The sequence below is a fragment of the Bos indicus x Bos taurus genome, chromosome 25 (assembly GCF_003369695.1).
Source record: "Bos indicus x Bos taurus breed Angus x Brahman F1 hybrid chromosome 25, Bos_hybrid_MaternalHap_v2.0, whole genome shotgun sequence".
Lineage (NCBI taxonomy): Eukaryota > Metazoa > Chordata > Mammalia > Artiodactyla > Bovidae > Bos > Bos indicus x Bos taurus.
The window spans coordinates 1,360,933-1,386,808 of record NC_040100.1 but is presented as its reverse complement, the minus strand read 5'-3'; the positions used below and the strand labels follow the sequence as shown (position 1 = coordinate 1,386,808).

The window sequence follows — 25,876 nt, the reverse complement described above, 5'->3', positions numbered from 1 at the left end:
AAAGTAGGGAAAAGCACTAGACCATTCAGGTATGACCTAAATCAAATCCTTATGATTATACAGTGGAAGTGAGAAATAGATTTAAGGGCCTAGATCTGATAGATAGAGTGCCTGATGAACTATGGAATGAGGTTTGTGACATTGTACAGGAGACAGGGATCAAGACCATCCCCATTGAAAAGAAATGCAAAAAAGCAAAATGGCTGTCTGGGGAGGCCTTACAAATAGCTGTGAAAAGAAGAGAAGCGAAAAGCAAAGGAGAAAAGGAAAGATATGAACATCTGAATGCAGAGTTCCAAAGAATAGCAAGAAGAGATAAGAAAGCCTTCTTCAGTGATCAGTGCAAAGAAATAGAGGAAAACAACAGAATGGGAAAGACTAGGGATCTCTTCAAGAAAATCAGAGATACCAAAGGAACATTTCATGCAGAGATGAGCTCGATAAATGACAGAAATGGTATGGACCTAACAGAAGCAGAAGATATTAAGAAGAGATGGCAAGAATACACAGAAGAACTGTACAAAAAAGATCTTCACGACCCAGATAATCACGATGGTGTGATCACTGACCTAGAGCCAGACATCCTGGAATGTGAAACCAAGTGGGCCTTAGAAAGCATCACTACGAACAAAGCTAGTGGAGGTGATGGAATTCCAGTTGAGCTATTCCAAATCCTGAAAGATGATGCTGTGAAAGTGCTGCACTCAATATGCCAGCAAATTTGGAAAACTCAGCAGTGGCCACAGGACTGGAAAAGGTCAGTTTTCATTCCAATCCCAAAGAAAGGCAATGCCACAGAATGCTCAAATTACCGCACAATTGCACTCATCTCACACGCTAGTAAAGTAATGCTCAAAAATTCTCCAAGCCAGGCTTCAGCAATATGTGAACCGTGAACTTCCTGATGCTCAAGCTGGTTTTAGAAAAGGCAGAGGAACCAGAGATCAAATTGCCAACATCTGCTGGATCATGGAAAAAGCAAGAGAGTTCCAGAAAAACATCTATTTCTGCTTTATTGACTATGCCAAAGCCTTTGACTGTGTGGATCACAATAAACTGTGGAAAATTCTGAAAGAGATGGGAATACCAGACCACCTGATCTGCCTCTTGAGAAATTTGTATGCAAGTCAGGAAGCAACAGTTAGAACTGGACATGAAACAATAGACTGGTTCCAAATAGGAAAAGGAGTTGTCAAGGCTGTATATTGTCACCCTGTTTATTTAACTTCTATGCAGAGTACATCATGAGAAACGCTGGACTGGAAGAAGCACAAGCTGGAATCAAGATTGCCGGGAGAAATATCAATAACCTCAGATATGCAGATGACACCACCCTTATGGCAGAAAGTGAAGAGGAACTCAAAAGCCTCTTGATGAAAGTAAACGTGGAGAGTGAATAAATTTGCTTAAAGCTCAACATTCAGAAAACGAAGATCATGGCATCTGGTCCCACCACTTCATGGGAAATAGATGGGGAAACAGTGGAAACAGTGTCAGACTTTATTTTGGGGGGCTCCAAAATCACTGCAGATGGTGACTGCAGCCATGAAATTAAAAGACGCTTACTCCTTGGAAGGAAAGTTATGACCAACCTAGATAGCAGAGACATTACTTTGCCAACAAAGGTTCGTCTAGTCAAGGCTGTGGTTTTTCCTGTGGTCTTGTATGGATGTGAGAGTTGGACTGTGAAGAAGGCTGAGTGCTGAAGAATTGATGCTTTTGAACTGTGGTGTTGGAGAAGACTCTTGAGAGTCCCTTGGACTGCAAGGAGATCCAACCAGTCCATTCTGAAGGAGATCAGCCCTGGGATTTCTTTGGAAGGAATGATGCTGAAGCTGAAACTCCAGTACTTCGGCCACCTCATGCGAAGAGTTGATTCATTGGAAAAGACCCTGATGCTGGGAGGGATTGGGGGCAGGAGGAGAAGGGGACGACAGAGGATGAGATGGCTGGATGGCATCACTGACTCATGGACGTGAGTCTGAGTGAACTCTGGGAGTTGGTGATGGACAGGGAGGCCTGGCTTGCTGCGATTCATGGGGTCGCAAAGAGTCGGACACAACTGAGCAACTGATCTGATCTGATCTGAGTCTGCTTTTGCTTATCACCATGTTCCTTCAGATCTGAAGAATGTCAGTAATCAAATACTCCTCTTCCACCCACCCACCCCCATCAGACACCACAGTCACACTTGACAGATAAGTGCCCCTGCTTGTAATCACCATCACGATAAGCTACAGAATATATACTAGGAGACTTGCTGTCTTTTCGCTGTTGTGGTTCAGTTGCTTAGTCGTGTCCGACTCTGCAACCCATGAACTGCAGCACGCCAGGCTTCCCTGTCCTTCACTGTCTCCTGGAGTTTGCTCAAACTCCTGTCCGTCGAGTCGGTGATGCCATTCAGCCATCTCATCCTCTGTCTCCCCCTTCTCCTCCTGCCCTAAATCTTTCCCAGCATCAGAATCTTTTCCAGTGAGTCGGCTCTTCTCATCAGGTGGCCAAAGTGTTGGAGCTTCAATTTCAGCATCAGTCTTTCCAACGAGTATTGGAAAAAGACAAATTGTCTTTTTCTTGGTGTACAGTCCCAGGCATTTCAATTACTTGCCCCTTGATTGGAGCACAGACTAGTGCAGTCACTTCAAAGCCCCCTCCTGCTGCCAGCTTATGTCACCCCGCACAGCCTGCTGCAGCCTCTGATCTGTCCTCTTCCCCATGGTTCCCTTTCTTTCTCAGTAATGTCCTATAAATGCAGTCCTACAATTTTACTCTCTTGAGCCCAGCATCTTTCACTTAGCGTAAGTGAAGTTCCTCCACGGTGTTGTCACCACGAAGCCCCTTATTTTCTGGTTAGTGTAGCTTTCTACCAAGTTTGGAAATCAGGAAGTACAAGTTTTCCCAAGTTGTTCTTTTCCAAGGTTGTTTCAACTCCTCTGACGTCTTAACCACGTTAAGTCTTCGTATCCATGAACATGGAATATCTCCCCATCTATTTAGTTTTTCTGTAGTTTCTTTCAGCAGTCTTTTGCAGTTTTCACTATACAAATCTTTTATGTCCCTGGGTAAATTAAAACCTCAGTAGTTTGTTCTCTTTGATGCTCTTGTAAATGGACTGATTTTGTTAAATTCCTTTTTTACAGATTTTTCATTGTTGTTGTTCAGAAATATGGCTGATTTTTATCTATATTGAAACATATTAGTCACTTCAGCCAAAGATTTGTTGATTTTGTTGATCTTTTCAAATAACCAGCTTTTGGTTTTGTTGATTTTCTTACTGTTTTCCTGTTTTCTGTGTCATTTATCTCTGTTCTAGTCTGTATTATTTTCTTCCTTCTAGCTTTGAGTTCAATTTGCTCTTCCGTTTCTAGTTTTTAAGATGTGTAGTCATGTTATTGATTTGAGATCCTCCTCTTCCCTGGTGGCTCAGACAGTGAAGAATCTGCCTGCAATATGGGAGACCTGGGTTCAATCCCAGGATCGGGAAGATCCCCTGGAGAAGGGAACGGGTACCCACTCGAGTATTCCGGCCTGGAGAACCCTGTGGACAGAGGAGCCTGGCCTGCAGTCCATAGGGCTGCAAAGAGCAGGACACGACTGAGTGGCTTCTTTTCACATGTGGGGTTTAAGGCCGTAAACCCCCCGGGAGCCCGGCTGTCACTGCTGTCTTGTGTTTCCATTTTATTTTCTCCTTTCTTCTCTGATCTGTTGCTTAAGTCTGTTGTTTAGTTTTCACATATTTGTTTTCCAGTTTTTGTTCTATTATTGGGCTTTACTTTCATCTCATTGAGTTAATTCCATTAGATCAATAGATTTAGCTTACTGAGACTTGTTTTGCAGCCTGACATGTGGTCTTTTCTGGAGAATGCCCACAGGCACTTGGCCGGAATGTGTCCTCTGCTGCGGGTCTGAGTCACGGGTTCCCAAGCGCTCTGCTTCCTGCCGTAGTTGCTCCTTTTTATAACTGGGTAGCAGTCCACTGATGGAAACCACAACTTAAACAAATGCGTCCCTTCACTTCTGAGGGATGTCTGTGTTGTTTCCAGCTCGGGGCAGTTATGACCGGAACTGCTGTAAACATTTGTGTGCAGGTTGTATAGGAGCAATGGTTTCCATTTCTCTAGGGTGGATAGGAGAAGGCGATGGCACCCCACTCCAGTGTTCTTGCCTGGAGAATCCCAGGGACAGGGGAGCCTGGTGGGCTTCCGTCTGTGGGGTCGCACAGAGTCGGACACGACTGACCTGACTTAGCAGCAGCAGCAGCAGCAGGGTAGATACCCCAGAGTGGAGTTTCTAAGTAATGTGTTCAGTGTGTGTTTGGCTTTGGAAAATAGTTTGATGGTTGTTTAAACAGAGCTGTGTGAGAGTTTGGGTTCTTCTGTGTCAGCGCTTGGTACTGTCAGCATCCTTATTTTACTTAGCCCTTCTGCTGGGTGTGTAACACTGCACACCACGGCTGTCTCACCGTGGCTTTTACGTGTATTGCCCACGTGACTGATGATGTTGAACGTATTTTCATTAGCTGCAACCTGCTTAACCTTTTTGGTGAGACATCTGTTTAAATATTTAGTTTTCTTGTTGCTGTTGTTTTTTTTGACTTACTGTTGAATTTTGCAATTTCTTTATTTATAGTGGATATGTTTGCCAAATACGTGATTTGCAAATATTTTCTTTTAGTCTGTAGCCTGTTCTTTTGAGTCTGAAAACTCCTTGCTTAGCCTTGCGTATCAAAGATGCTCTCCTATGTTTATTTCTTAAAATCTTATGATTCCACATTTTACATTTAAGCTTCTGACCCATGTTCAGTTGAAGTCTGTGTAAGACATGAGGTTTAGGTGAAGACTTATTTTTGCCTAAAGATGTTTAATTGCTTGCAGACAATCTATGGCAAAGGCTGTCCTTCCTTCACTGAATTGCTTTTATGCGTTTGTCACAAGTCAGTTGGGCGTATCTCTCTCTTTCCTGGACTCTCTGCTTCGCTGCATTGATCCCAGGGTTTATCTCATCAGCACTGTCTTGATTATTCGTGGCCTTGGGGTAAGTTAAAATCTGGCAGAGTGACTCGTCTGATTTCATGCTTCTTCAAAGTTGTTTTAGCTGTTCTAGTTCCTTTGACTTTCTGTATAAATTTTAAAGTTGGTTTGTCTAGATCTACCCTCCCCCCCAAAAAAAATCCTGCTGGGTTTTATTGGCTTTGTGTTAAGTCTGGGTGTCATTGGGGAAGAATTGACACTCTTGCCGTGTTGGGTCTCCCATTCCATGAACGCAGTATCTGTTTATTTACATCTTTGCTTTTTTTTCGTCAGCATTTTGTCTTTTCATTATACAGATTCTGCGCGTTTTATTAGATTTATGCCTAAGTGTGTCTTTTTACATCAGTCGTAAGTCTTGTTTTACTTTGCCTTCCTGTTGTGTGCTATGACTGTACAGAAGCGGTGGATTCTTGAGTTGCTCGTCTCACATCCTGTGCCTTACCACATTCACTTTTCAGTTCCGTGAGGGTTTTGGTGTTTATTTTTGGTTGATTCCTTGGGGTCTTACTACGCAGATTCTGCTGTCTATAAATTATCTGAGCTTCCTTGGTGGCTCAGAAGAATCTGCCTGCAGTGCGGGAGACCCAGGTTCTATCCCTGGGTAGAGAAGATCCCCTGGGGAAGGGAAGGCCTACTCACTCCAGTGTTCTTGCCTGGAGAATTCCCTGGACAGAGGAGCCTGGCGGGCCACAGTCCGTGGGGCCACAAAAGAGTCAGACGTGACTGAGCAACTTTCATAAACTGCCTGTACCGGTTTTGTATCTTCTCTGAGTGGTGCGCCTGTGGTGCAGACGTTCAGGCTGGTGTTGCGGTGTCTGCCTCGCTCCTGGTCTTGGGGGCGCTCCTGGTCTTCTGCCGTCGAGAGCGGCGTTCGCTGTAGGTCTTTGTAGGTGTATCAGGATGTAGGTGTCCCCTCCATTCTTGTTCAGTCTTTTATTCTTGGTTTGTCATGAATAGATGTGGAACTTTGTCAAATCCTTTCTTTTTCCACAGATTGATACCTTTGTGTTTTTTCTTCTTTGAACTGCCAATATGGTAGATTATACTGATTTATTTTTCAATTGAGCCAGCCTGACATCACAAGATACGTCTCCTTGGCTGTCACTGTCCTTTCACATTGCTGGACACAGCTTGCCCGGTTTTGCTGATGGTTGCCGGGGAGACCTGACAGGCGAGGCGGATCCGGACTCGAGGGCTCCCTGGACCTGCTTGAGCATCTGCCCCGGAACCAAAGTCTGCTGTCCACTGTTTACTATATTATGCCTTTCACCAGCTCCTCTGACACTAACAGGGGGCTCTCCCCGACCACCTTTCTCTGAAGGAAATCAACTTAGGGCTCTAGTTAATACGTCTCCTGGGCATGAAAGGAGTATTTCAGTTCTAACCCCTCTGTTGGCATTCTAGCTTGCTTGGCAGGTTTATCCGTCCTCTTGCAACTATCACACGTGATTGTTCACAGCACCCCAATCACGACCTTCGAGCGGTGAAAAACTTTTATTAGAATAATACTGCATTGTTGAGCCAGTGCTTGCTTATCCATCGTGTGCCTGGGAGTACATTCGTTGATGTAGTTGGAATGTAAAAGAAACAAGTAATAGCCTTGGCATTAGCAACATTAGACCTTTGAGTTAATAAGTTCTTTCTTTGTTGTAACCCACTACACTTTTGCTCCGTAAGAATGTAACTTTATTTAGTACTTTCTGCATGACTCAGCGTTTTTCACTTCTGGAAATGTGTAACTCAGGGTATAAAAGCTCCTTTTGAAAATAAAGCTGCAGACCCACTTCACCTAAGCTTGGTCTCCCCATGTCATCTCTCTCGCCGACGCCGTTCATCCTGAGGGTATCCCTGGACTCTGCTGAGGCTGGACCCTGGCAGATGGTGTTTCCGGTCGTGAGGGACACGGGTGTGTGGGTTTTGTTTATTTTCTGTCCTCATCCATTTCTTTTCAAGCGTAATGCTGGCCTCCTGTGCCAAGCTGGGAATTATCCCTTCTCTTTTCTGGATGAGATTGTGTAGAATTAGCATTATTTCTTCATTAAATGTTTGTACCCTGTAAAACCATGTAGGCCTGGATATTTCAGTTGTGGAAGGGCTCTGAAGGCTGGGCTGTGGGTTTCGTGTGGGCGATGTGGCTGGGCCATGGGCAGTTGTCCGTGTGGACGCCCCCGTGGCTCCTCTGTGTGTCTGCAGGGCCCGAGGTGGGCTGCCCTCTTCCTGGTGCTGCTGCCTGGCCTCTTCCGCTGGAGCCTCACGATTTAATTGGTCTTTCCAGAGGAACAGTGGCAGATTTCTTTCATTTTTCTCATTGATTTCTGTGCTTTATTAGTTCCTTCTGTCTTCTTGCGTTGGGTGTACTTTCCCCTTTTTTTTTAGTTTCTTAAGGTGGGAGCTTAGATTGTTGATGTGAAGTTCTTCTTGTTTTCTAATATAAGTGTTTAAGGCTACAGATTTCTCCCTAAGCACTGCTTCAGCTGCACCCCACACTTGACCCCGCACCTGAGGTCTGTCGTGTTCTCATTTTCATTCAGTCACGTGCTTTCTGTTTCATTTGTCATCTTCCTTAAACTGTGTCACTGTGATGTGCTGTCACATTTCCCAGCATCGATACTCCCCTCTTGTCTTTCTGTTTTTGTTGTTCAGTCACTAAGTTGTGTCCAACTCTTCTGCAACCCCATGGACTGTAGTCACCAGACTCCTCTGTCCATGGGATTTCCCAGGCAAGAATACTGGAACAGGTTGCCATTTCCTTCTCCAGGGTATCTTCCCAGCCCAAGGATTGAACCCATGTCTCCTGCATTGGCGGGTAGGTTCTTTACTACTGAACCACTAGGGAAGGCCTTCTGTTATGGATACCTGGTTTAAATTCCATTATAGTCTGTGAGTTAGTTTGTATAGTTTTCATTTTTTAATTTGCTAGTGTTTATTGATGCCCCAGGAATACGCTCTGTCTTGGAGAACGTCCTGTCTGTGCTTGAGTTGCGTGATGTCGGGTCGAACGTTGTGTGAAGCCCCAGCAGACTGCAGGCCCTTGCTCAGCGTCTGTCCGCAGGCTTGACTCCTTGGCAAGGATCTCTGACATCTCCAAACACACTTGTGGATCCGTCTGTTTTTCCTTCCAGTTCTCTCATTTTCCGCTTCACGTCTGTTGAAGCTCTGCCTTTAGGAGCATGTTCATTTAAAGTTACTGTGTCTTCTTGGTGAATAAACTGTTTTACATTTTTGAAATGCCTCTTTTTTGGGCAGCCACTGTCTAGATATCTCCTCTGAAGCCTCTTTTGTCCATTCTTCCCTCCTTGCCCCTTTCTTCTCTTTGTCCAGCTGGTGGAGGTGATTTGGGATGACTGTTGGTTTCTAGGAGGGTTGCGCGGGTAGTGCCGAGGAGGCCGCACAGCTCCTCTCTGCCCCTCCTTATCAGCTCCTCCGTTTCTCGGTTTTGTTTTCCGCCACTTTGCAGGGCCAGCAGGCGGCCCGTTGCACAGCTGCAGCCCGCGTTTGTCTGGCGTATGCCTGATGAGCTGATGGGCTGGCTTTGGGGAAGATGCCTGAGTTTGGGGCGTCAGGTCAGGGGTGACACTCTGTCAACAGTTCCGGCTTCACTTTCAATATAAACAGGAGGAAGCAGGAAGCTTACTTTGAACACTGTGCTCGTTGGTCCCCGGGACTCCACAGTCCCGCCTTCCTAAGCGCTCAGCCACGCCCCCGTGAGCTCATGACGTCATCTTCTGCCCTCCAGCACCGCGCCCCCAGCATGGCCACCACCCAGTCTCTGCTGCTTTGTTGGCGGCGTGTAACTGGCGGCTGCCCTTTCGTCCATGTGATCCTCTCTCTCTACATTTTTAAAAAAATATTTAAAAAAAATATTCATTGATCTATTTGGCCATGCCAGGTCTTAGCTGTGGCATGCGGGGTCTTTAGTTGGGACACGTGGGGTCTAGTTCCTTGACCACGGATTGAACCTGGTCCCCCTGCAGTGGGAGCACAGAGTCCTAGCCACTGCACCACCAGGGGCGGCCCTCGCTCTGCCTTTTAACTGGGGGTGTTTAGACCCTTTACACTTAATGTGATTGTTGTGTGCTCAGGTTTGATCTTGTTTTCTCTTCTGTTTGTCCTGTCTCCTCTTCCTCCCATTTTCCTGTATTTCTGACTCCTCTGAACTACTTGTACATTTTGTATGATACCCTCTTATTTCCTTTCTCGTAACTTTTTCTTTAGTGGTTGCCTAGGTTTTTAACACGCCCCCTTCACTCATCCCCGTCTAGCTCCCAGTGACAGATGCCTCCTCACACGCTGTGTACCGGTGCAGCTGCCGGCACCTGTCACGCAGCCCTCGCGCTCTGGCTGTCATACGTTTTATCTGCACTTAGGTCTTAAAACCCCACCATGTTCTTATTGGTTTTGTTTAACCTGTTTTTAAAATAGTAATTTAGATACTTTTTCAGTATTTCAATAGCATGAAGCCATGTTTGCGCCTGCGTGGTTAAGACCCCCGTCGCTGCTCCGGCCCCGTGTGGGTCCTCTCCCCTCTGGACTCGTTCCCCTCCACCTGGAGGCTTTCCCGTCACGTCCCCGTAGGGCAGCCCGCCTGGATAAGCCCTCTGCTTCTGTGTGTCTGAGAACATCTTTATTTTGCTTTCTCTTTTTGAAAGATATTTTCACTGGGAATAGAATGCTAGGTTGACATTTTTCATTTCTTCCAGTGTTTGATAGATTTTTCTCCTCTTTCTCACTCGCGTTTCTCTGCCGAGAAATCTGCCGTGCGTCTCCGTGGGCGGCGTTTCCTCCCTGTGGCTGCCTGCAGGGTCTCCTCATCAGCACTGGTTTAAGCCCACGTGTTGTTCCATGCACTGGGCTCTTTTCCTGTCTTTCTCATGCTCGGGTCTGTGCGGCTTCTTGAGTCTGTGTCTTTATACTTGGATCACACGTGGACCCTCCTGCAGTATTTTTCTGCCCCCGCCACCCGCAGGGACTCCAGTTACCCATAAATCCTGCTTCATGAAGCTGCCCCATCGCTCACGCTGCTTTCCCTGGTTTTAAAGATTGATTTTCCTCTCTGTCTGCCACCCTGGTAGTTTTTATCACCCTGTCTTCAAGTGCACGAAACTTTTGTCCTGCAGAGTCTCATCCATCATGAATCCCATCCAGTGTTCTTCATCTCGGACGCTGCGGCTCCCACCCAATGGAACGTGCCTTTACTCCCAGAGCTTTTAATAACTTTTCATGTCCAGGGACGCTGATTTAATGCCTGTGCGGTTCTTGGCTGTGCTCCTCATTGTGGGTCGTGTCTTCCTGGTTCTTTCAATGCCTGGTAACCTTTGACCGGGCAGCAGGCCGTGTGTGTCGGCTTGCTGGGTTCTGAGCGCTTCTGTGTCCCTATAAATCTTGGTGCTTTGTTCAGAGGTGCAGTTAGGCTTCTTGGAAAGAGTTTGGTCCCTTCCAGTCTCGCTTTTGTTGATTTGTGAGGCCATTCTGGAGCAGTTCTCTCGAAAGAAAATAACCCTCCCACTCCCGAGTCGACCTTCCTGAATTACCCACAGAGCATGAGTCCTCCATTCCAGCTGGTGGGAGAGGCTCCGTCCCTCGCCCCGTGTCAGCGCTGGGCTCTGCTTCCTGGGTGCTTTTTTATTTTTCATTTTATTTATTTATTTTTGGCCATGCTGGGTATCACCACTGCACACCGGCTCTCCTCTAGTTGTGACGAGCGGGGTTTCTCTGTTGTCACACACACGTCATTGCCCGTCATTGCCGAGGCCTCTCCCACGTGGGGCACGGGCTCTGTGGAGCAGGGGCTCAGTAGCTGCCGCACGCGGGCCCTGGAGCACAGGCTGGGAGCTGTGGCCGCACGGGCTTCTGTGCTCCCCCACCTGTGGGATCCTCCCAGATCAGGGATTGAACCCACGTCTCCTGCATTGGCAGACGGCGTCTTCACCACTGAGCCAACAGGGAAGCCCCCAGGCACTTGTTTATTTTAAACTATATCAGTATCAGTTCATTTCAGTCGCTCAGCCGTGTCCGACTCTCTGTGACCCCATGAATCACAGCACGCCAGGCCTCCCTGTCCATCACCAACTCCCGGAGTTCACTCAGACTCACATCCATCGAGTCGGTGATGCCATCCAGCCATCTCATCCTCTGTCGTCCCCTTCTCCTCCTGCCCCCAATCCCTCCCAGCATCAGGGTCTTTTCCAGTGAATCAACTCTTCGCATGAGGTGGCCAAAGGACTGGAGTTTCAGCTTCAGCATCATTCCTTCCAAAGAAATCCCAGGGCTGATCTCCTTCAGAATGGACTGGTTGGATCTCCTTGCAGTCCAAGGGACTCTCAAGAGTCTTCTCCAACACCACAGTTCAAAAGCATATCAGTATAGTTCCTATAAAAAATGAAGACAAAAATAGCTGCCTTCTTGCAACAAGTGGCGGCCTACCTGTATACCTGCCTCCGCCCCGGGCTTGCTTGGCCTCTGGGCCTTTGGGGCGAGAGGGCCCGCGTCTGCACCCTGTCCTGGTGGTCCCCAGCCCCAGCCGCATCCACAGCCCACGTTGTGTGTCTTTTCTGTCTTTTCATCGAGTTTGGTCCTTTTCTTGATTCTTGAGTCCTTGCCAGGGTGCAGTCCCACGTGTAGGGGGGACCAGTGGGCACAGGACAGTCTGTCCCCACCTGACCCCCATTGGTCTCACTGCCGCTGTGGAGTCGCGGTCAGCAGAGCCCCCCCAACCTGCCCCCCAACCCGTCCCTCTGGAGTTGCGGTCAGCGGATCACCCCCTACCTGCCCCCCAACCCGCCCCTCTGGAGTTGTGGTCAGCGGAGCCCCCCCCAACCTGTGCCCCCTGCCCCTTGAAGTCGCAGTCAGTGAAGCCCCCCAACCTGCCCCTCTGGAGTTGTGGTCAGCGGAGCCCCCTCCACACGCCTGCATCTGCTGCCTGCTCCCCCCGCCCCTCTGGAGTCACGGTCAGCAGAGCCCCCCCCGTTACTTTCCCCGCCCCTCTGGAGTCATGGTCAGCGGAGCCCCCCGCCCCACCTGCCCCCCCCGCCCCTCTGGAGTCATGGTCAGCGGAGCCCCCACCAACTGCGCCCCCTGCCCCTTGGAGTTGCGGTCAGCGGAGCCCCCTCCAACTGCGCCCCCTGCCCCTTGGAGTCGCGGTCAGCGGAGCCCCCCCCCACCTGCCCCCACCCCCGCCTGACCCCCCACCCCTCTGAAGTCACAGTCAGCAGAGCCCCCCCGCCCCTCATAGATGCCATGCTGCACTCCTCCACCCCCTGCTTGTGTGTTTTCACAGCTTTTCCTTGCTGTGGCAGCTCTGTGTCATATTTTCACAAGGGCCTATTTAACCGTCTCGTGACCCTTCCTGTTCCCTGCCCAGAGGCCATGCTGCAGTGGCCTCCCGTCACGGTCTGCTCTCCTTGCAGGTTGAAGGTTGAGGAGCTGGAAGCCGAGCGGAGTCGCCTAGAGGAGGAGAAGAAGACGCTGGAGGCGCAGCTGGAGCGGCTCACACTGCAGGTGAGTTCATCTGAGGCTCGCCCGCCCTCCTTTGAGGCTACTGCGCCATAGCTGTCCACTTCCCGGTGGACGGGCCAGAGCGCGGGTCCCGAGCCCGTGGCGGGCACCCCCTGCCTCGGGCCGCGCTGTCGCCCCCGCAGCCCTCCAGCCCCGTGTGCTTCGTTGATTCACAGCCTGTTTTCCCGACCGCTGGCTGCAGAGCCCCTGCGGCGCCCGTGGCGGGCATGTGGGCGTGCTCCCCGGGGAGGAGAGGCCCAGCAGAGGGTCCCGTGGTCTGGGGTCTGTCTCCGGTGGGTCCTGCCGCCCTGCAGCTGTGAGGTCCGTAGCTGCTTACACTGTTGCAGTGTTCCTTTGTTTTTCATTTTTATCCTCCTGTCTAAATTGTTCTCAGGCAGGAAACCTGCAGGTCTGTGATTACCCAGATTCTGGACAGGCCATTGATTTTTGTCTTGACACCTATTAGAGGCAAATCAAATCTCTTTTTTATTCCTGATTCCTGGAGACGGGAGAAGTGACATCCTTGATAGAGCGCGGTGCCGGGAGCCGTGGCTGGACGGTGTTCTGCTCCGGACCTGTCATCTTGCTCGGTTTTAATTGGGCCGCAGTCCTGACGCGGGGCGGCTGCTGGCAGGTGAATCCCCGGCCGCCCGTCAGCGGCCGCGTTGGGTTGAGCGCGCCCGAGGTTACGGCTGACAGCTCCCGGGCCTCAGGACGGGGCTCAGCCAGTCCTGCTGAAGCCGACAGTCATGAGGCACCGCCGCGGCCCTGCTGTGGGTACTGGGGGTCAGACTAGGTCAGAGGGGCAGTGAGCACTGTCAGTCAGTGGGTGTGGGGGATGGGGTCCCGGGTGGGGTCTGCGATGTCGACCACGTCCAGCCTCCTGGGCCCCAGGCGGACCCAGTGTGGGTTGGGGCATCCGCGTCTGCAGACCTCAGCTGGAGCCCTCCTCCTTAGCTGGGTGGTCTCAGGCGTGTCATGCTTTGCCATCTGAGCCCCCAGCACGTCCTTTATAAAATGGGGGACAATGAGCCCCCGTGGGGGATAACAGGAGCAGTTAACAAGGGCTCAGGGGCCATGTGTGGGCACACCATTGTGAGGGCAGAGACCTTGGTCCCTGGGCCGTGGAGGCCGCAGGAGAGGCAGGCGCCCTGCAGGTGGCCGGGTTGGCCCCAGGCTTGGTCTGCGTGACCGCAGAGCTGCGGACCCGAGTCCGGGGCAGAGTGGGGGACGCAGGCTGGGGGCGACTCGGCACACAGCCCCTGGCGTGTGTCTGTCTGCGGCTCTGCGGCCTGCTCCTGATGCAGCCCCCCTCCTCTCTCCCCTGGAAGAGTCTTCAAGGCAGGCCGCTTCAAGGAAGATTGATTAAAATCAGCTGCAGTTTGACTTAATTGGGAACATATGCTCGGAGAGGGAGTCGACTAGTTAGAACTTCTTGTAATTAGTTCACAGCTGGTTGGTGAGGCACGCGCTCCAGTTACTGCTCAGAGCCGAGTGCACGCCTGCCTGTCTGCCCACTGGTGCCCGCTTGGTGCCCAGTGGGGCTAGGCAACGCTGTGGAGCAGGCTCCTAGCCACTCCCGTGCTGTGTGGCCTGTCCCGGTCTTCTAGGGTCGTCAGCTCTTCCCACCGCGTCTGGGGTGACCTGTTTGTGTCCCTAAAGTAGGCAACCATCAGGGAGACAAGCCCTGCTTAGCGATGGTGGAACTGAGGCCCCCAGAGCCAGACATGACTGGCCGTTGTGTGAAGGTGGGATGTTCTGATACAGGCTGCTCTCGAGCAGGCCACCTGAAAGTCTGGGCCTGAAGCTGCAGGGTCCTCTGGGAACCAGACTCTGCAGGTCGCACTCCCACTGCCCTGCCCCCCGCTCCGCGCCCACCTGGCCGTTCCCAGCGGTCCTGGTGGGGCAGGGCACCGCCTGGCACCCCAGCTCCCTCCTGCCCTTGGGCGCCCCTCTCCACGGTGGTGGCACTCCCACTGCCCTGCCCCCCGCTCCGCGCCCACCTGGCCGTTCCCAGCGGTCCTGGTGGGGCGGGGCACCGCCTGGCACCCCAGCGCCCTCCTGCCCTTGGGTGCCCCTCTCCACAGTGGTGGGCCCTGGGCCTGCTGCTGGCTCTGCCCCTCCGTGGTGGTGGCCCTGGTCCCGGTCTGCTCGCCAGGACGTGCGGCTGACCCCACCTCCTGCCAGCTGTGGTGGACATGGTGACCCCCAGCCAGGAGCACCGCCTCACAAGCTCACTGCTCTGCAGACTGCATCACCTCGACCGACGGTGCCCTGGGCGTCCACATCGTGGGCCACGTCCAGGGCTGTCGGGGCAGCAAGCTGCCTGGCACTCTGGAGAGCAGCCCGAGGGCCAGACGCACGGCAGCTCTGGGCCTGGTGGCCACTGGTCCCCCAGCAGGGCCCCTTCCAGTGAGGAGCAAGCTTCATGCGGGCGGGTGGGAGGCCTCGGGCCCTCTGGCTCCCCTGGGTCCCGGGAGCGGAGCCAGTGTGCTGACGCAGCCCTGCTGGTTCCCCGACGTTATAGACGTGGTCAGGCATACAGCACAGTTGCAAGAGTTTTGCCGTGAGCAGCCCGTGTCCCCCTGCTGGGGACGCTCCCCTGCGGCCGCCGTGACGCACCTGTCCGCCCCTTCCTTCCGTTAGTCCTGTCTCTTTTCTTGACGCATTTTAAAGCAAATTGCAAACATCTGTACCTCTAAATGCCTCAGCACGCGCGTAATTAGGCAGAATTCATCTTTGGGGTTTGAGCCCCCGTCCCACCGTCGCTCAGAGTGGGCGGGAGAAGCCCCTCAAGCTGGAGCGTCCCCTCACGTCCCCGCCCTGCCTGCTTCCGGTTTGGGAGGGGTGGGTTGTGCTCAGGAAGGGGCCCGACTGCAGCCCGGTGACATTTACACTGACTGTATCTTTTTTGGAAATGGAGTGGGTAGAAAATTGCCGGGTTCCCTGTGAGCGGAGAAACTGCCCGGCTCCCGCCCTGTTTAATCATAGCGGCCCCCGGCCTGGCCTCCTCCTGCTCCAGGATACAGAGGCTGGGGCGGGGGGGCTGGGGTGGGTTTGCAGCCTTCACTGCTCTTCACGCCTTGCTGCCCCCAGCCACCGCCCACTCTCCACGCAGCAGACCCGAGCCCTGCTGGCCCCTCGCCTGCGGGTTCTGCCTGCTGCCCACCCCCGGGCTCAGTCCTTGGATGAGAGGTCCCTCCCCCTCCAGTTCTCACCAGCCCTCACTGGCCAGGGAGCCTGAACCTACAGCAGGTCCAGGCTCTGCTTCTCGCAGCCTGTCTCGCCCTTGGGTCCTCCTGCTGCTGACCGGGGCCTTGAGCACGTCCTGTCCCGGACTAGACAGGTTATTTCCTGATGGCCTGCTGCCGTGCTTCTGGAATGTCCTCTGGGCGTTGCTCCCTGGCAGGGGCAGGACCCTGCAGACCATGGGGCCTGGTGCCTGGAGGGGTGAGCCCCCGAGGCTGTTCCGGGCAGGGTCGGCTGCATCCCTAGTGGCCCAGCTCACCCCCTACCCCCAGCCCTGCAGGCTGATTTTGCTCTGCATGTCTGGTTCCTCGGTGCCGGCCAGGTGATCAGAGCACAGGGCTGGGTGTGGACTGGCGATGGTGGGGCTGTGGCTCTGCGCACGCCAGCCCCTCCACCAGCTGTGACGCTGGCGCCTTCCTGGCTGCACCCGGGAGCACCGCTGGCCTGACCCTGGGCCTGCTCTCACTCAACACTCACGGGCACTGAGGCGGGGTGCCGTTCCCCCGAGTGGAGGCAGCTTGGCATGCAGAAGCCGCCTGTCTGCTGCATGGCGGGAGGTGACAATATCACGCCCCCAGCCCCAAGCCGGCTCTACTGCCCCAGCGGAGGTCCAGACCTCCCTGGCCAGCAGCCCCTGTCTGCTCTGAAAGCCTAGGTCATCTGTGTGAGGACCGCAGGGCTGGCCACATCCTGCCACCCCACCCCTGTCCTGGCCAAGCCAGAGCTCTGTGGTGTTAAGACCAGGCTGCCCTCCAGCCAGCTGCCCTCCCCTGCCCGCAGGGCCATGACCAGCTGTCTGCCGTGGGCCCTGCCTGCCTGTGGTGGGGGGTACCGGGTGGGCAGCTCAGGCATCACGCCTCCTCTGGGCACTGAGCTGAGTGCGGTGACCTGGCCTGACTCCAGGCAGTGTTTCTGGGGCACAGGAACTCCAGGGCACATGTGGTGATGCAGGCAGGGCTCCCCGGAGGTGGGCTCCAGAGGACGCACGTCCAGGTGTGAGCTCCTGATCCGCAGACCAGGGCCCTGGGCAGACGCTTCCCTCCCCAAGTCCCGGTTCCTTCGCTCGGACCCTGAGTGGGGAGCAAATGCCCAGGGCTGCGGGCATCAGGCCAGGTGCGTGTGAGGCTCCCGTCCGGCTCCTCTCCCATGTAGCTGCTTGGAGGTGGTGGGTTTGCTCCCCCTGATGTGAGTCTGCGCTGCCCACCCCCACCCCCTGCAAACTCAGAGCCCGTCTTCACACTTCCTGATGCTTTTCTCACCGTGCACGCTCGGGGGGTTTCCTCCACGGATGCGAGCGCCCTGTTAGTGTTTACACGTGCCACACCTCCGTGTGCTGTGACGCGTTAATCCTGCGGGTTACCAGGAACGTGGTCACGACCTTGCCGTGGCACGTGCCCTTCTGCCCACACCTCTGCCCTGTGTGTGTCAGGAGAGGACCAGCGGCCGCTGCGTGCGTTCCGACGGCCGCACCGTGAGGGTGCCAGCCCCCTGCCCCCGCCGCCAGGCTCCTGGGCTTCCTGGTCCAGTGGGTGAGCGCCGCGTGGTTGGAACTGCCAGTCCCCTTGTGGCGCGTGGGTGAGGGTCAGCGTCCTCGGTTCACTTTTCAAACGGCTCCTGGTCCTGCTCCTGTTGGTCTCTTGGAGCCCTTTGTGTGTCAAGGGCATCTCAGGCTGCGACGTTCTCCCGTCATCTGTCTTTCCACTTTGCTAGTGCTGTTTTGTTGTTTTTTAACCAAGCAGAAGTTTGGGGCTTTTAGACTTATTTTATTACAGATGCGTTTACCACCTTTTCCTTTTTAGCTCCTGGGTTTGTGTTTGTCTTTACCTTTCTCATGTCGAGAGTTCTCTCATGGTATCTCCTGGTTTTCTGGGGCAATTTCATTTTTCACGTTTAAATCTGACGGATTTGGGATTTGGTTTGGGTTTTTATGAGGTGGGAGGCATGGCTTTGGGAGGGGCTCCTCCTGGTACGCCTGGACCACTTCCTGAAAGCCTGTCTTTTCCTCACTGGTGTGAGGTCAGCCTCCTCATGCACCCGATGCCCCGGGTCTGATCGAGGCCGGGGCTCGGGTGTCCTGCTGCCCCCAGACTCTTTATCAGGGTTTTCTCTTGTTCGCTTTTATGTGACCTTTGGAATCAGTATATCCAGCTCCCCCTCCCCCAGCCAGCTTAGAACTTGCTGGATGTCGTGAACCGAGAGCGTGAGGGTCTAGGGGTTGTGTCTCCTGGGCTCGCCCTCCTCCAGGAGGATGTCGCTGAGACTGTTAGGGTCTGTGTTCTCCGCCCTCCCGCCCCGGGAATAGCTTGCACAGAGGACAGGCACTGTGTGATTCCACCTGTGGGGTCCCTGGAGGAGTCAGAGTCATAGAAACAGAGAGCAGAGGGGGCGCCGGCGCTGGGGGGCGGAGCCAGAGTTTATGGGGACACGGCCTCAGCTTGGGAAGGCCGTGGGTGGACAGGGGTGACGACTGCACAGCGGCTTGGACGTACTTAAACCGAGCAACACGCTTAAAAACGGTTATGGCGGCAAATTTTATCACAGTTCCCAAAAGCTTTTCTTACTGGCTTTGCTGAACATCTTCTGTTCTAACTCAGAGGCCTGGCGGGAGCACAGCCCGTGTCCATGGTGAGGGGCATGGGTACAGGGTCGTCCCGCCCTCTTCCCACCCGAGCAGCCAGGCCCTCCCCTTCACCAGCTGGTCCTGCAGATGCCGGCCTGACTGGAGGCGCCTGCCGCCAGCTCCCATGGCTCGGGGCAGATTTAGGGTGCCTGCCTCCACTTGCTGTCTGTGACAGGGGGATCTGGCAGCCGAGGCACCTGATTTCCACCACCTGCCCAGCCGAGTGGGGATACGGGCCACTCGGTCAGCGGGCTTGGAGGGCCATCGCTGTGGAGGGGCAGGGGCTGCCGCAGGCGTGTCCTGCCTTCCTTCTCCTCCTCCCCCAGCCTCCCCTGTCCCTCCCCCGAGAGACGCGGCCCCGGGGTGCCCGGGTGTGTGGCCAGTGTCCCGGCCGTGCGCACTGCCCTGACGGGACAGTAGCTCAGGGGACAGCCTGGCGCGCAGACAGGAGTGTGAGGCCGTGTTAGTCGGGGGGCAGCTTGGCCAGCTTACCCAGCCCACCGGGCGGTTAGTGCCGCACCTCCCCACCCCCGCATCTGCTGCACCGCAGCCCCGAGTCTCCCTGCAGGGTGGCCTGGGAGGGCAATCAGGGTGGGGGCGCTGGGAGGGCCTGGAGCCCACAGCTGGCCTTGGCTGGAGTGGCCGCCATCCCGCCCTCCCAGCGGGGAGCGAGGTGGGGGCGCTGGGAGGGCCTGGAGCCGCAGCTGGCCTTTGGCTGGAGTGGCCACCACCCTGCCCTCCCAGCGGGGAGCGGGGTGGGGGCGCTGGGAGGGCCTGGATCCTGCAGCTGGCCTTCGGCCGGAGTGGCCACCACCCCGCCCTCCCAGCGGGGAGGGTTGTGGGTGGCCACCACCCCGCCCTCCCAGCGGGGAGGGTTGTCCTTCGTGGCTGCCCTGCAGGCTGTTTACAAGCGTCTCTCACAGCAGGTCACCTTCTGAAGGGCTCCGCGTGGGGTTGCGGGCGATTGGTGTCCTGTAACTGGCTCCAGCGACCGCCCTGTGTCTGCTGCTTGGAGCTGGGGGTCGGGGCTGTGATCTTGCGCGGGCAGCGCGGGGCCACAGGGGGAGCTCGCCGCGTGTGCCGGGGCCTCCGGCCTCTGCAGCACCCTCCTCTGTCTTCGCTTTTACTGGTCCTCACCTGCCCAGCAAGACCCGGGCAGCCCTTGGCTCTCAGCAGCACAGCTGGAGTCAGAGGTCCTGGGAACTTGTGGAGTCATGCTGCTGGACCCGAAAAAGCCAGGATCTGGCACAGGTTGAGGAGACTGAGGACTGAGCATTTTGGGCCCCCAAGGCCTGGCTCAGACTCAGTGTCCACCCACTGGGTGGGGACCTTGTTGCAGCCGCGTGGAAGTGACCTGGTGTCCCCTCTCAGGTGGCCCCTGGACACCTGCGTTCTCTGTCCACCCATCCCTCTGCCAGCACCTGGGTGGGGTAGACACAGGGACTCCTTGAGATGGGAGGCAGTGCTCCCCGCCCGTGCACTGCGGCCTTGGGCCGGGCCTTGTGCCCGCTCTGCGTTTCTGGGGGGTCAGATTTGCACTGGTGCTTTCCTGCACTGTCTTCCCGTGACTCAGACAAGGGCACACGGGCCGCGTCCAGCAGGTGTGAGAGATGCCTGTTGAGATAAACGCTGGCTTTTGCTCCACAGGCATCACAGGCACCAGCGGCACGCTCAGCAAAGCCGAGTGCCTTTACAGCTGTCTTCACGTCCACTGGTGGGGGCGCAGATGGCAAAGCGTGTGCTTGCGACATGGGAGACCCGGGTTCAGTCCCTGGGTCAGGAAGATCCCCTGGAGAAGGAAATGGCAACCCACTCCAGTACTCTTGCCTGGAAGATTCCATGGACTGAGGAGCCTGGTAGGCTACAGTCCATGGGGTCGCACAGTCGGACACAACTGAGCGACTTCACTTTTCACTTTTTCTTTTCACATCCACTGACTTTCTCGTCTTTCCAGACCTGGGAAGGTGAGCAGGGTCCCCATTTTACAGATGAGCAAGTTGAGTCTCAGAGCGGCCTGGTCATCTCAGAACCAGCGCTGGGATGTCCATGTTTCTTGCAACAGGATGCCAGCTGAGCAGCTGAGGGGCTGTGCCGTCTCGCTGGGGGTCTCGTGTGAGCGGAGGGGCTGCTGGCCGCAGAAAGACAGCGGTGGCGCTGACGGGAAGGCCCCTCCCCAGGCTCCATGGCCCCCAAGGGGACTCATCACAGCCACTGGGCAGCCTGCAAGCTCACCTGTGTGTCCGGGGCTGCGCGGCGCCTCGTGGCCAGTGGCAGATAAACTCCCTGCAGGCTCCCTGGCGCTGGCAGGACTGTCCACAGAGGATGACGTGAGAAGGGCCCTCCACGTGTGCCGGCCTGGTGACGCCGCTCCCGCGGCCCATCCTGTGTGCGGCTACCTGTCAGCCCCAGCTCACACCCGGCCTGGGGCCACTCGGGGCCTGGTGGGCCGGCTCCCAGTACCGCCCCTGGGCTCCAGCGGCCGGTCCCCAGGGCTGGGCAGCGGCGAGCACACGCGAGGGTGTTTTGAGGCCCCCTAGACCCTAACAGCCCCTGGGTGGCGGCCCCACAGCCGGCTTGTTTGTGGGGAGCCTTGGCCACAGGAGGGCGGGTGCCCGGTCCTGGGGGAGCCCTGGGGGGCGGGGCGGGGGGAAACGGAGGGCGTGGGGGCGGGGCCTCGGGGACTGGCTGGTGGGAGGGCGTGGCCTCGGGGAAACGGAGGGTGTGGGGCGGGGCCTCAGGGAACGGAGTGCGTGGGGGGTGGGGCCCCGCCCCTGGGGCCCGCCCCTGGGGCCCCTTGCTTGCGGTGCCCCAGAGCAGGGGCTTGGGAGCACCCGCTTCGCTCGGCCCACGGCGGGAGGCTGGTCCCCAGACGGCAGGTCTTCTCCCTGCCTGCTGCCCTCCTGCCTCCAGCCCAGGCCCTCCGCTCTTCACCCGTGTCGTGACCTGCTCTGTAGCCACAAGGGTCTCGGGTGCTTGGTGCCGGGGGTCTGTAAGGTTTGTAGGACCTGGCCTGCAGTCCCGTGGCCCGCAGCTGAACCGCAGGCTCTCCACCGTCGGCCAGCGTACGGTCTCGAGGCTGGATCTGCCGGGTGTCCCCAGCTTCAGACCTGGGCAGCATCCCATGAGCCCCCAAGCGCCAAAGGAAACCGGCGCACACGGCGTGTCGGACGTGAGGTCGGTGCCCGAGGGACCCACCCAAGGTCACGGAGCTCACGAGCTGCAGGGTGCTGGTCCTAGGCTCATGGAGGCGGGTGTGCCGGCAGGCGGGGCCTGGAGGGCTGAGCGCCCCTGTCCTTGAGGTCTGGCTGGCCCTGCCCCTCAGCCTCCGTGGGACCCTGAAGCTCCCCGCCCTTCTCCCTGAGCTGAGCTTCCTGCAGTGGGGAAGGTATTGATTCAGTTTTCAGGCTGGGTGATTCATAAATATGCATGAGGATCAGTGGTTACTTAACTGTGCTTTTTAATTCTCTCGGCGTCCCTGCCTCCTGCCAGCAGGGTCTCTCTTAGCAGGCGCAGCAGGGCCCTCTCCCCGGCCACCGTGGTCCTTCACAACCCACAGGGGCCCTGGGGCCTGTTCACCCCCCGCCACCCCGGTGTCCCGGGAGCTAGGCTGAGAAGGCCCTTAGAGGTCAAGTTCACTGCCCTCCGCTTCCTCAGATGGAAGCTGAGGCCCTGGAGGACAGACGCCCTGGGCTGCTAGCAGGCAGGGCAGAACCTGACTGCTGACAGCAGTGAGGCAAGTGTGTGGGGCTCAAGACACCAGCTCTAAGGCCTGGACTCAGGGGGCCTGGCCGTTTTTCATAGCTTGCACAGAAGCTGAGCGTGAGAAGGAGACCCCTGTGACCTGCGGGCCACAGGAGGGCTGCGGGGCCCTGGGGAGGAGCACTGCTCAGGCCCAGCCCTGCTGCCTGGGCCCGTGGTTGTCAGGCAGGCCCGGTCCTCTGCAGACTTGAGACCCCTCCTGTATCCTGAGAAACTCGTGGTCCCCCGAGGACCCCGACCGGGCTGGAGCTCCTCTGCGGCCTGCCCTGCGCCCACCTGTGGTCATGGACGGGAATGGGCCTCCACTCCTGGGCACGGGGGAGGTTTTTTTTTTTTAAGGGGGAGGTTTTTGTTTGCCAGTAATTGCACCCACACATCAAAGAGAGGCTCAGAACTTTTCCTTTTGAGATTCCCGTCAGCGTCTCAACAGTTTCCTCAGCTGTGAATCAAACAAGGCAACAAATTTTTAGCAGAAGATTACAGCCGTTTCTCCCCTTTCTTCCTCAGAGCTGTCATCTAGTCGCAGATATCAGCAGATTTGTTCACGCCCTCCCATCTGCTTTAGTGGTGCCGGCTCCTGGTGCCCCTCACGGTCACACGGGGCCCCTGTGCCTCCGACCACGCGTGCCCGGGGGGAAGGGTGGCACCCCTGCCCCTGGCTGGCTGTGAGCACCTCCTCTCCCGGGCACCGTGCAGCCCACGTGCAAGGAAGGAGGGATGGAGAGGAGGGGTGGAGAGAGGGAGGGAGGGGAGGGCCTCCTTGCTCCGGGAGGGGGTGCAGAGCAGAGCCCAGGTGCACTGAACCCTGATGCCTTCTCGCTCGGCCTGGCCACCTGGTCCTGTGGGCCTTTAACCCGTGGCAGCTTCGTCGGGCCTGTGGAGGAGGCCGACTCGGTAGCAGCTTGTGTGCAGTCCTGCTGGGCCTCAGGGGCCAGTCCTCCCTGGCACCTGGGAATGGTGGCCCCGTGGTCTGTGGTGCTCCTCCATCCCCAGGCAGGTCAGACTCCTGGGGGAGCAGCTGCCGCAGCCCCCCTCCTCTAAGCAGAGTTAATTTCCTTGACTTCTGAGTGCCCTGGGGGAGGTTGCAGGTGAAAGGGCCTGTGGCCGACCTCAGCCCCAAGGTGCTGTCACAGACTTGTCTCGTGTGCCCGGCCCCCCTGGAGGCACCTCGGGAAGCCTCCTGAGAGTCCGGCCGGACCCAGGCGGCACGGGCTTGAGTTGGGTGGGCTAGCCTGCCCCCTGCCAAGCCAGACGCGGAGACCTGCCCTGAGGACCAGCATCTGGACAGTGTGCTGTTCAGGGTGGGGGCCCATGACCAGGAGGTGGTTTGAGAGGAAGCTGGGACAGCCCCGCTCAGGGGCGGCACTGGAGACCTCTGCCCTGACCTCCTGGGCTGCGGGGGCCCTGGGTCGTGAGGGCGCGAGGAGACCCACAGGTAGGGCCGTGTCCACGCCCAAGGCCCTGGGCCGTGCCAGCCAGGGTCAGCCCCGCTGTGGACCCGCGTCCCCAACCCCTATCCCGGGCCCTGCCACGGCCACGCCCGCCGGCCCAGCACGCGCACCCCGGGGCCCAGCGCCACCCGCCTCCCCGGGCCCACCCGGCCCACACCGCCCACAGGCTGGGCAGGCGTGTGGAGGAGGAGCTGGTGCCGAGCAGGCCCTCAGGGCAGATGGAGCGACCGCACGCGTCCCGCTGTCTGTTTTCCCTCTCTTCTTTCATCTCTTTCTTAAAAACAGCTTTATTGAGATATGATTCACACACCACAGGGCTCGCCCGTGTGAAGCGTGCGGTTCGGTGGGTGTCATATTTTCACAGATAGCGAGCAGCCATCACCGCACAAATTCTGAACGTTCCTATTAGCTCAGGAGGAAATCCCGCACACCCTGTGCATCGCCCTGCGCGCCCCGCCCCCTCCAGCCTCCAGCAGCTGCTGCTCTGCTCTGCGCCTGGAGCTGTCCTTGCTTGGACACGTCATGCCAGTGGCGTCGTGTGTGTGGTCTTCTGTGACTGGCTTCACCCACTGAGTGCGGTGTTTTCTGTTTCCCCTTTTGCTGCCACGGGGCATGTGAGATCTTAGTTCCCTGACCGGCAGGGGTCGAACCAGCGCCTCCTGTGTGGGGAGCATGGAGCCTTAACCACCGAGCCCCCGGGGAAGTCCCCGGGCAGGGTTTTCAGGGATCGTTCACGTCGCGGCTGCTGTCAGTGCTCCGCTCCTGTTCGTGGCTGCGTCATACTCCATGGTGTGGGTGGGCACGTGGATGGTGCTGATGGTGCTGCTGTGAACATTTGTGTACAAGTTTCTCCGTGGACGTGTGTGTTCACGCCTCTCAGGTGTGTCCCTGGGTGTAAACTCGCTGGATCACATGGTGCTGGTGCTGGTGGTTTACTCGCTCAGTCGTGTCCGACTTTGCAGCCCCATGGTCAGCAGCCCACCAGGCTCCTCAGTCCACGGGATTGCCCAGGCAAGGACACTGGAGAGGGTTGCCGTTTCCTTCTCCAGGGCATGTTCCCGACCCAGGGGTCAAACCCGTGTCTCCTGCACTGGCAGGCGGGTTCTTTACCACTGAGCCACCTGGGAAGCCCAGATCACGTGGTCACTGTGTCCAGTTGTTTGAGGAACTGTTTTCCGTGGAGGAAGCCCCGTTTTCTGCCCCAGCAGCCCCAGGGCTCGGCTTCTCTGTCCTCACGGAGACTGCCTTTGCCGTTCCAGCTGCCGGGCGGGTGCAGGGATGTTTCCTTCTGGTTCTGATCGCCGTCTCCCTGATCACTAGTGACGTTGGCACCGAGCGTCGTCGTGTGCTGGTTGGCTGTTTGTACATCTTCCTTGGAGAAGGACTGGTTCGGATGCGTTGCCCATTTTCACATGAGTGTGTTTTGTTTTGTTTTGTTTCTGTTGTTACCGAGTTGCAGGAGCTCCTCGTGTGTTCTGGATACAGGTCTCTTACCAGATAAGTGATTTACAAGTACTTTCTCCTGCTCTGGGTGTTGTCTTTCTGCTTCCTTCGTGGTGTGCTTTGAAGCACAGAAGTTTTTCACTTTGATGAAGTCCAGTTTGTCTACATTTTTCTTTTGTTCCTTGTTTTTAGTGTCACGTGGAAGAATCTAAGAGCAAACCCAGGGCCTATGCTTCCTGCCAACATTGGCTCTCGTGCTTAGGTTTTTATCTACTTTGAGGTCACTTTCGTACACAGTGTGAGGTGAGGATTCAGTTCGATGCTTCTGTGCGTGAGTGTCCACATGTCCAGCACCTCTTCCTGGCAAGTGGTCCCGCTGGGAGGTGCTGGCCTGCCCCTGACCTGCCGTCAGGCCAGCTGCTCCCCTACCCAGCGCTCACCTGTGCTTCCTGGGACCTCGCATCAGTTCACGGTCGGAGCCGAGCCTGAAGCCGCTCTGTGCTCCCCGTGCAGAGCTTCACAGTCTGCAAGGTGCTTCCTGCCCTCCTTCCTGCCTTCCCTGTAGGCTGACCCGCGGGGACAGACGGTGCGACCAGCGCCGCCTGGCACATCTGTGCGGACATGGCCCTTTGCAGAGTATGTCTGTCCTTCTCCTCTCCCTGCACCTGTGACCCGGCACCCATGGGGGACGCGGGTCCCCGGGCGCCCACCCCACCCCTGTTGGCCGCGGGGCCTCTGCCTGAGCGTGCAGGGTGGTCGGACTCCGCCTGCCTGGCTGTGTCCCAGGCTGCGAGAATCAGATGAAATAAGATCCCTTCCAGCCTGACAGCCTG

At 56.4% G+C, this 25,876-nt stretch overlaps 1 protein-coding gene across 3 annotated transcripts in view; it reads left to right on the top strand.

The window, feature by feature from the left end:
- MAD1L1 (mitotic arrest deficient 1 like 1) overlaps positions 1-25,876 on the top strand; it is a 245,331-nt gene that overhangs the window by 174,820 nt on the left and 44,635 nt on the right. For all 3 annotated transcript variants that reach the window (XM_027527258.1, XM_027527259.1, XM_027527257.1), the window contains one exon: positions 12,434-12,524. In XM_027527258.1, coding sequence (XP_027383059.1) covers positions 12,434-12,524 — 91 coding nt within the window. The remainder of the gene's footprint in view (positions 1-12,433; positions 12,525-25,876) is intronic.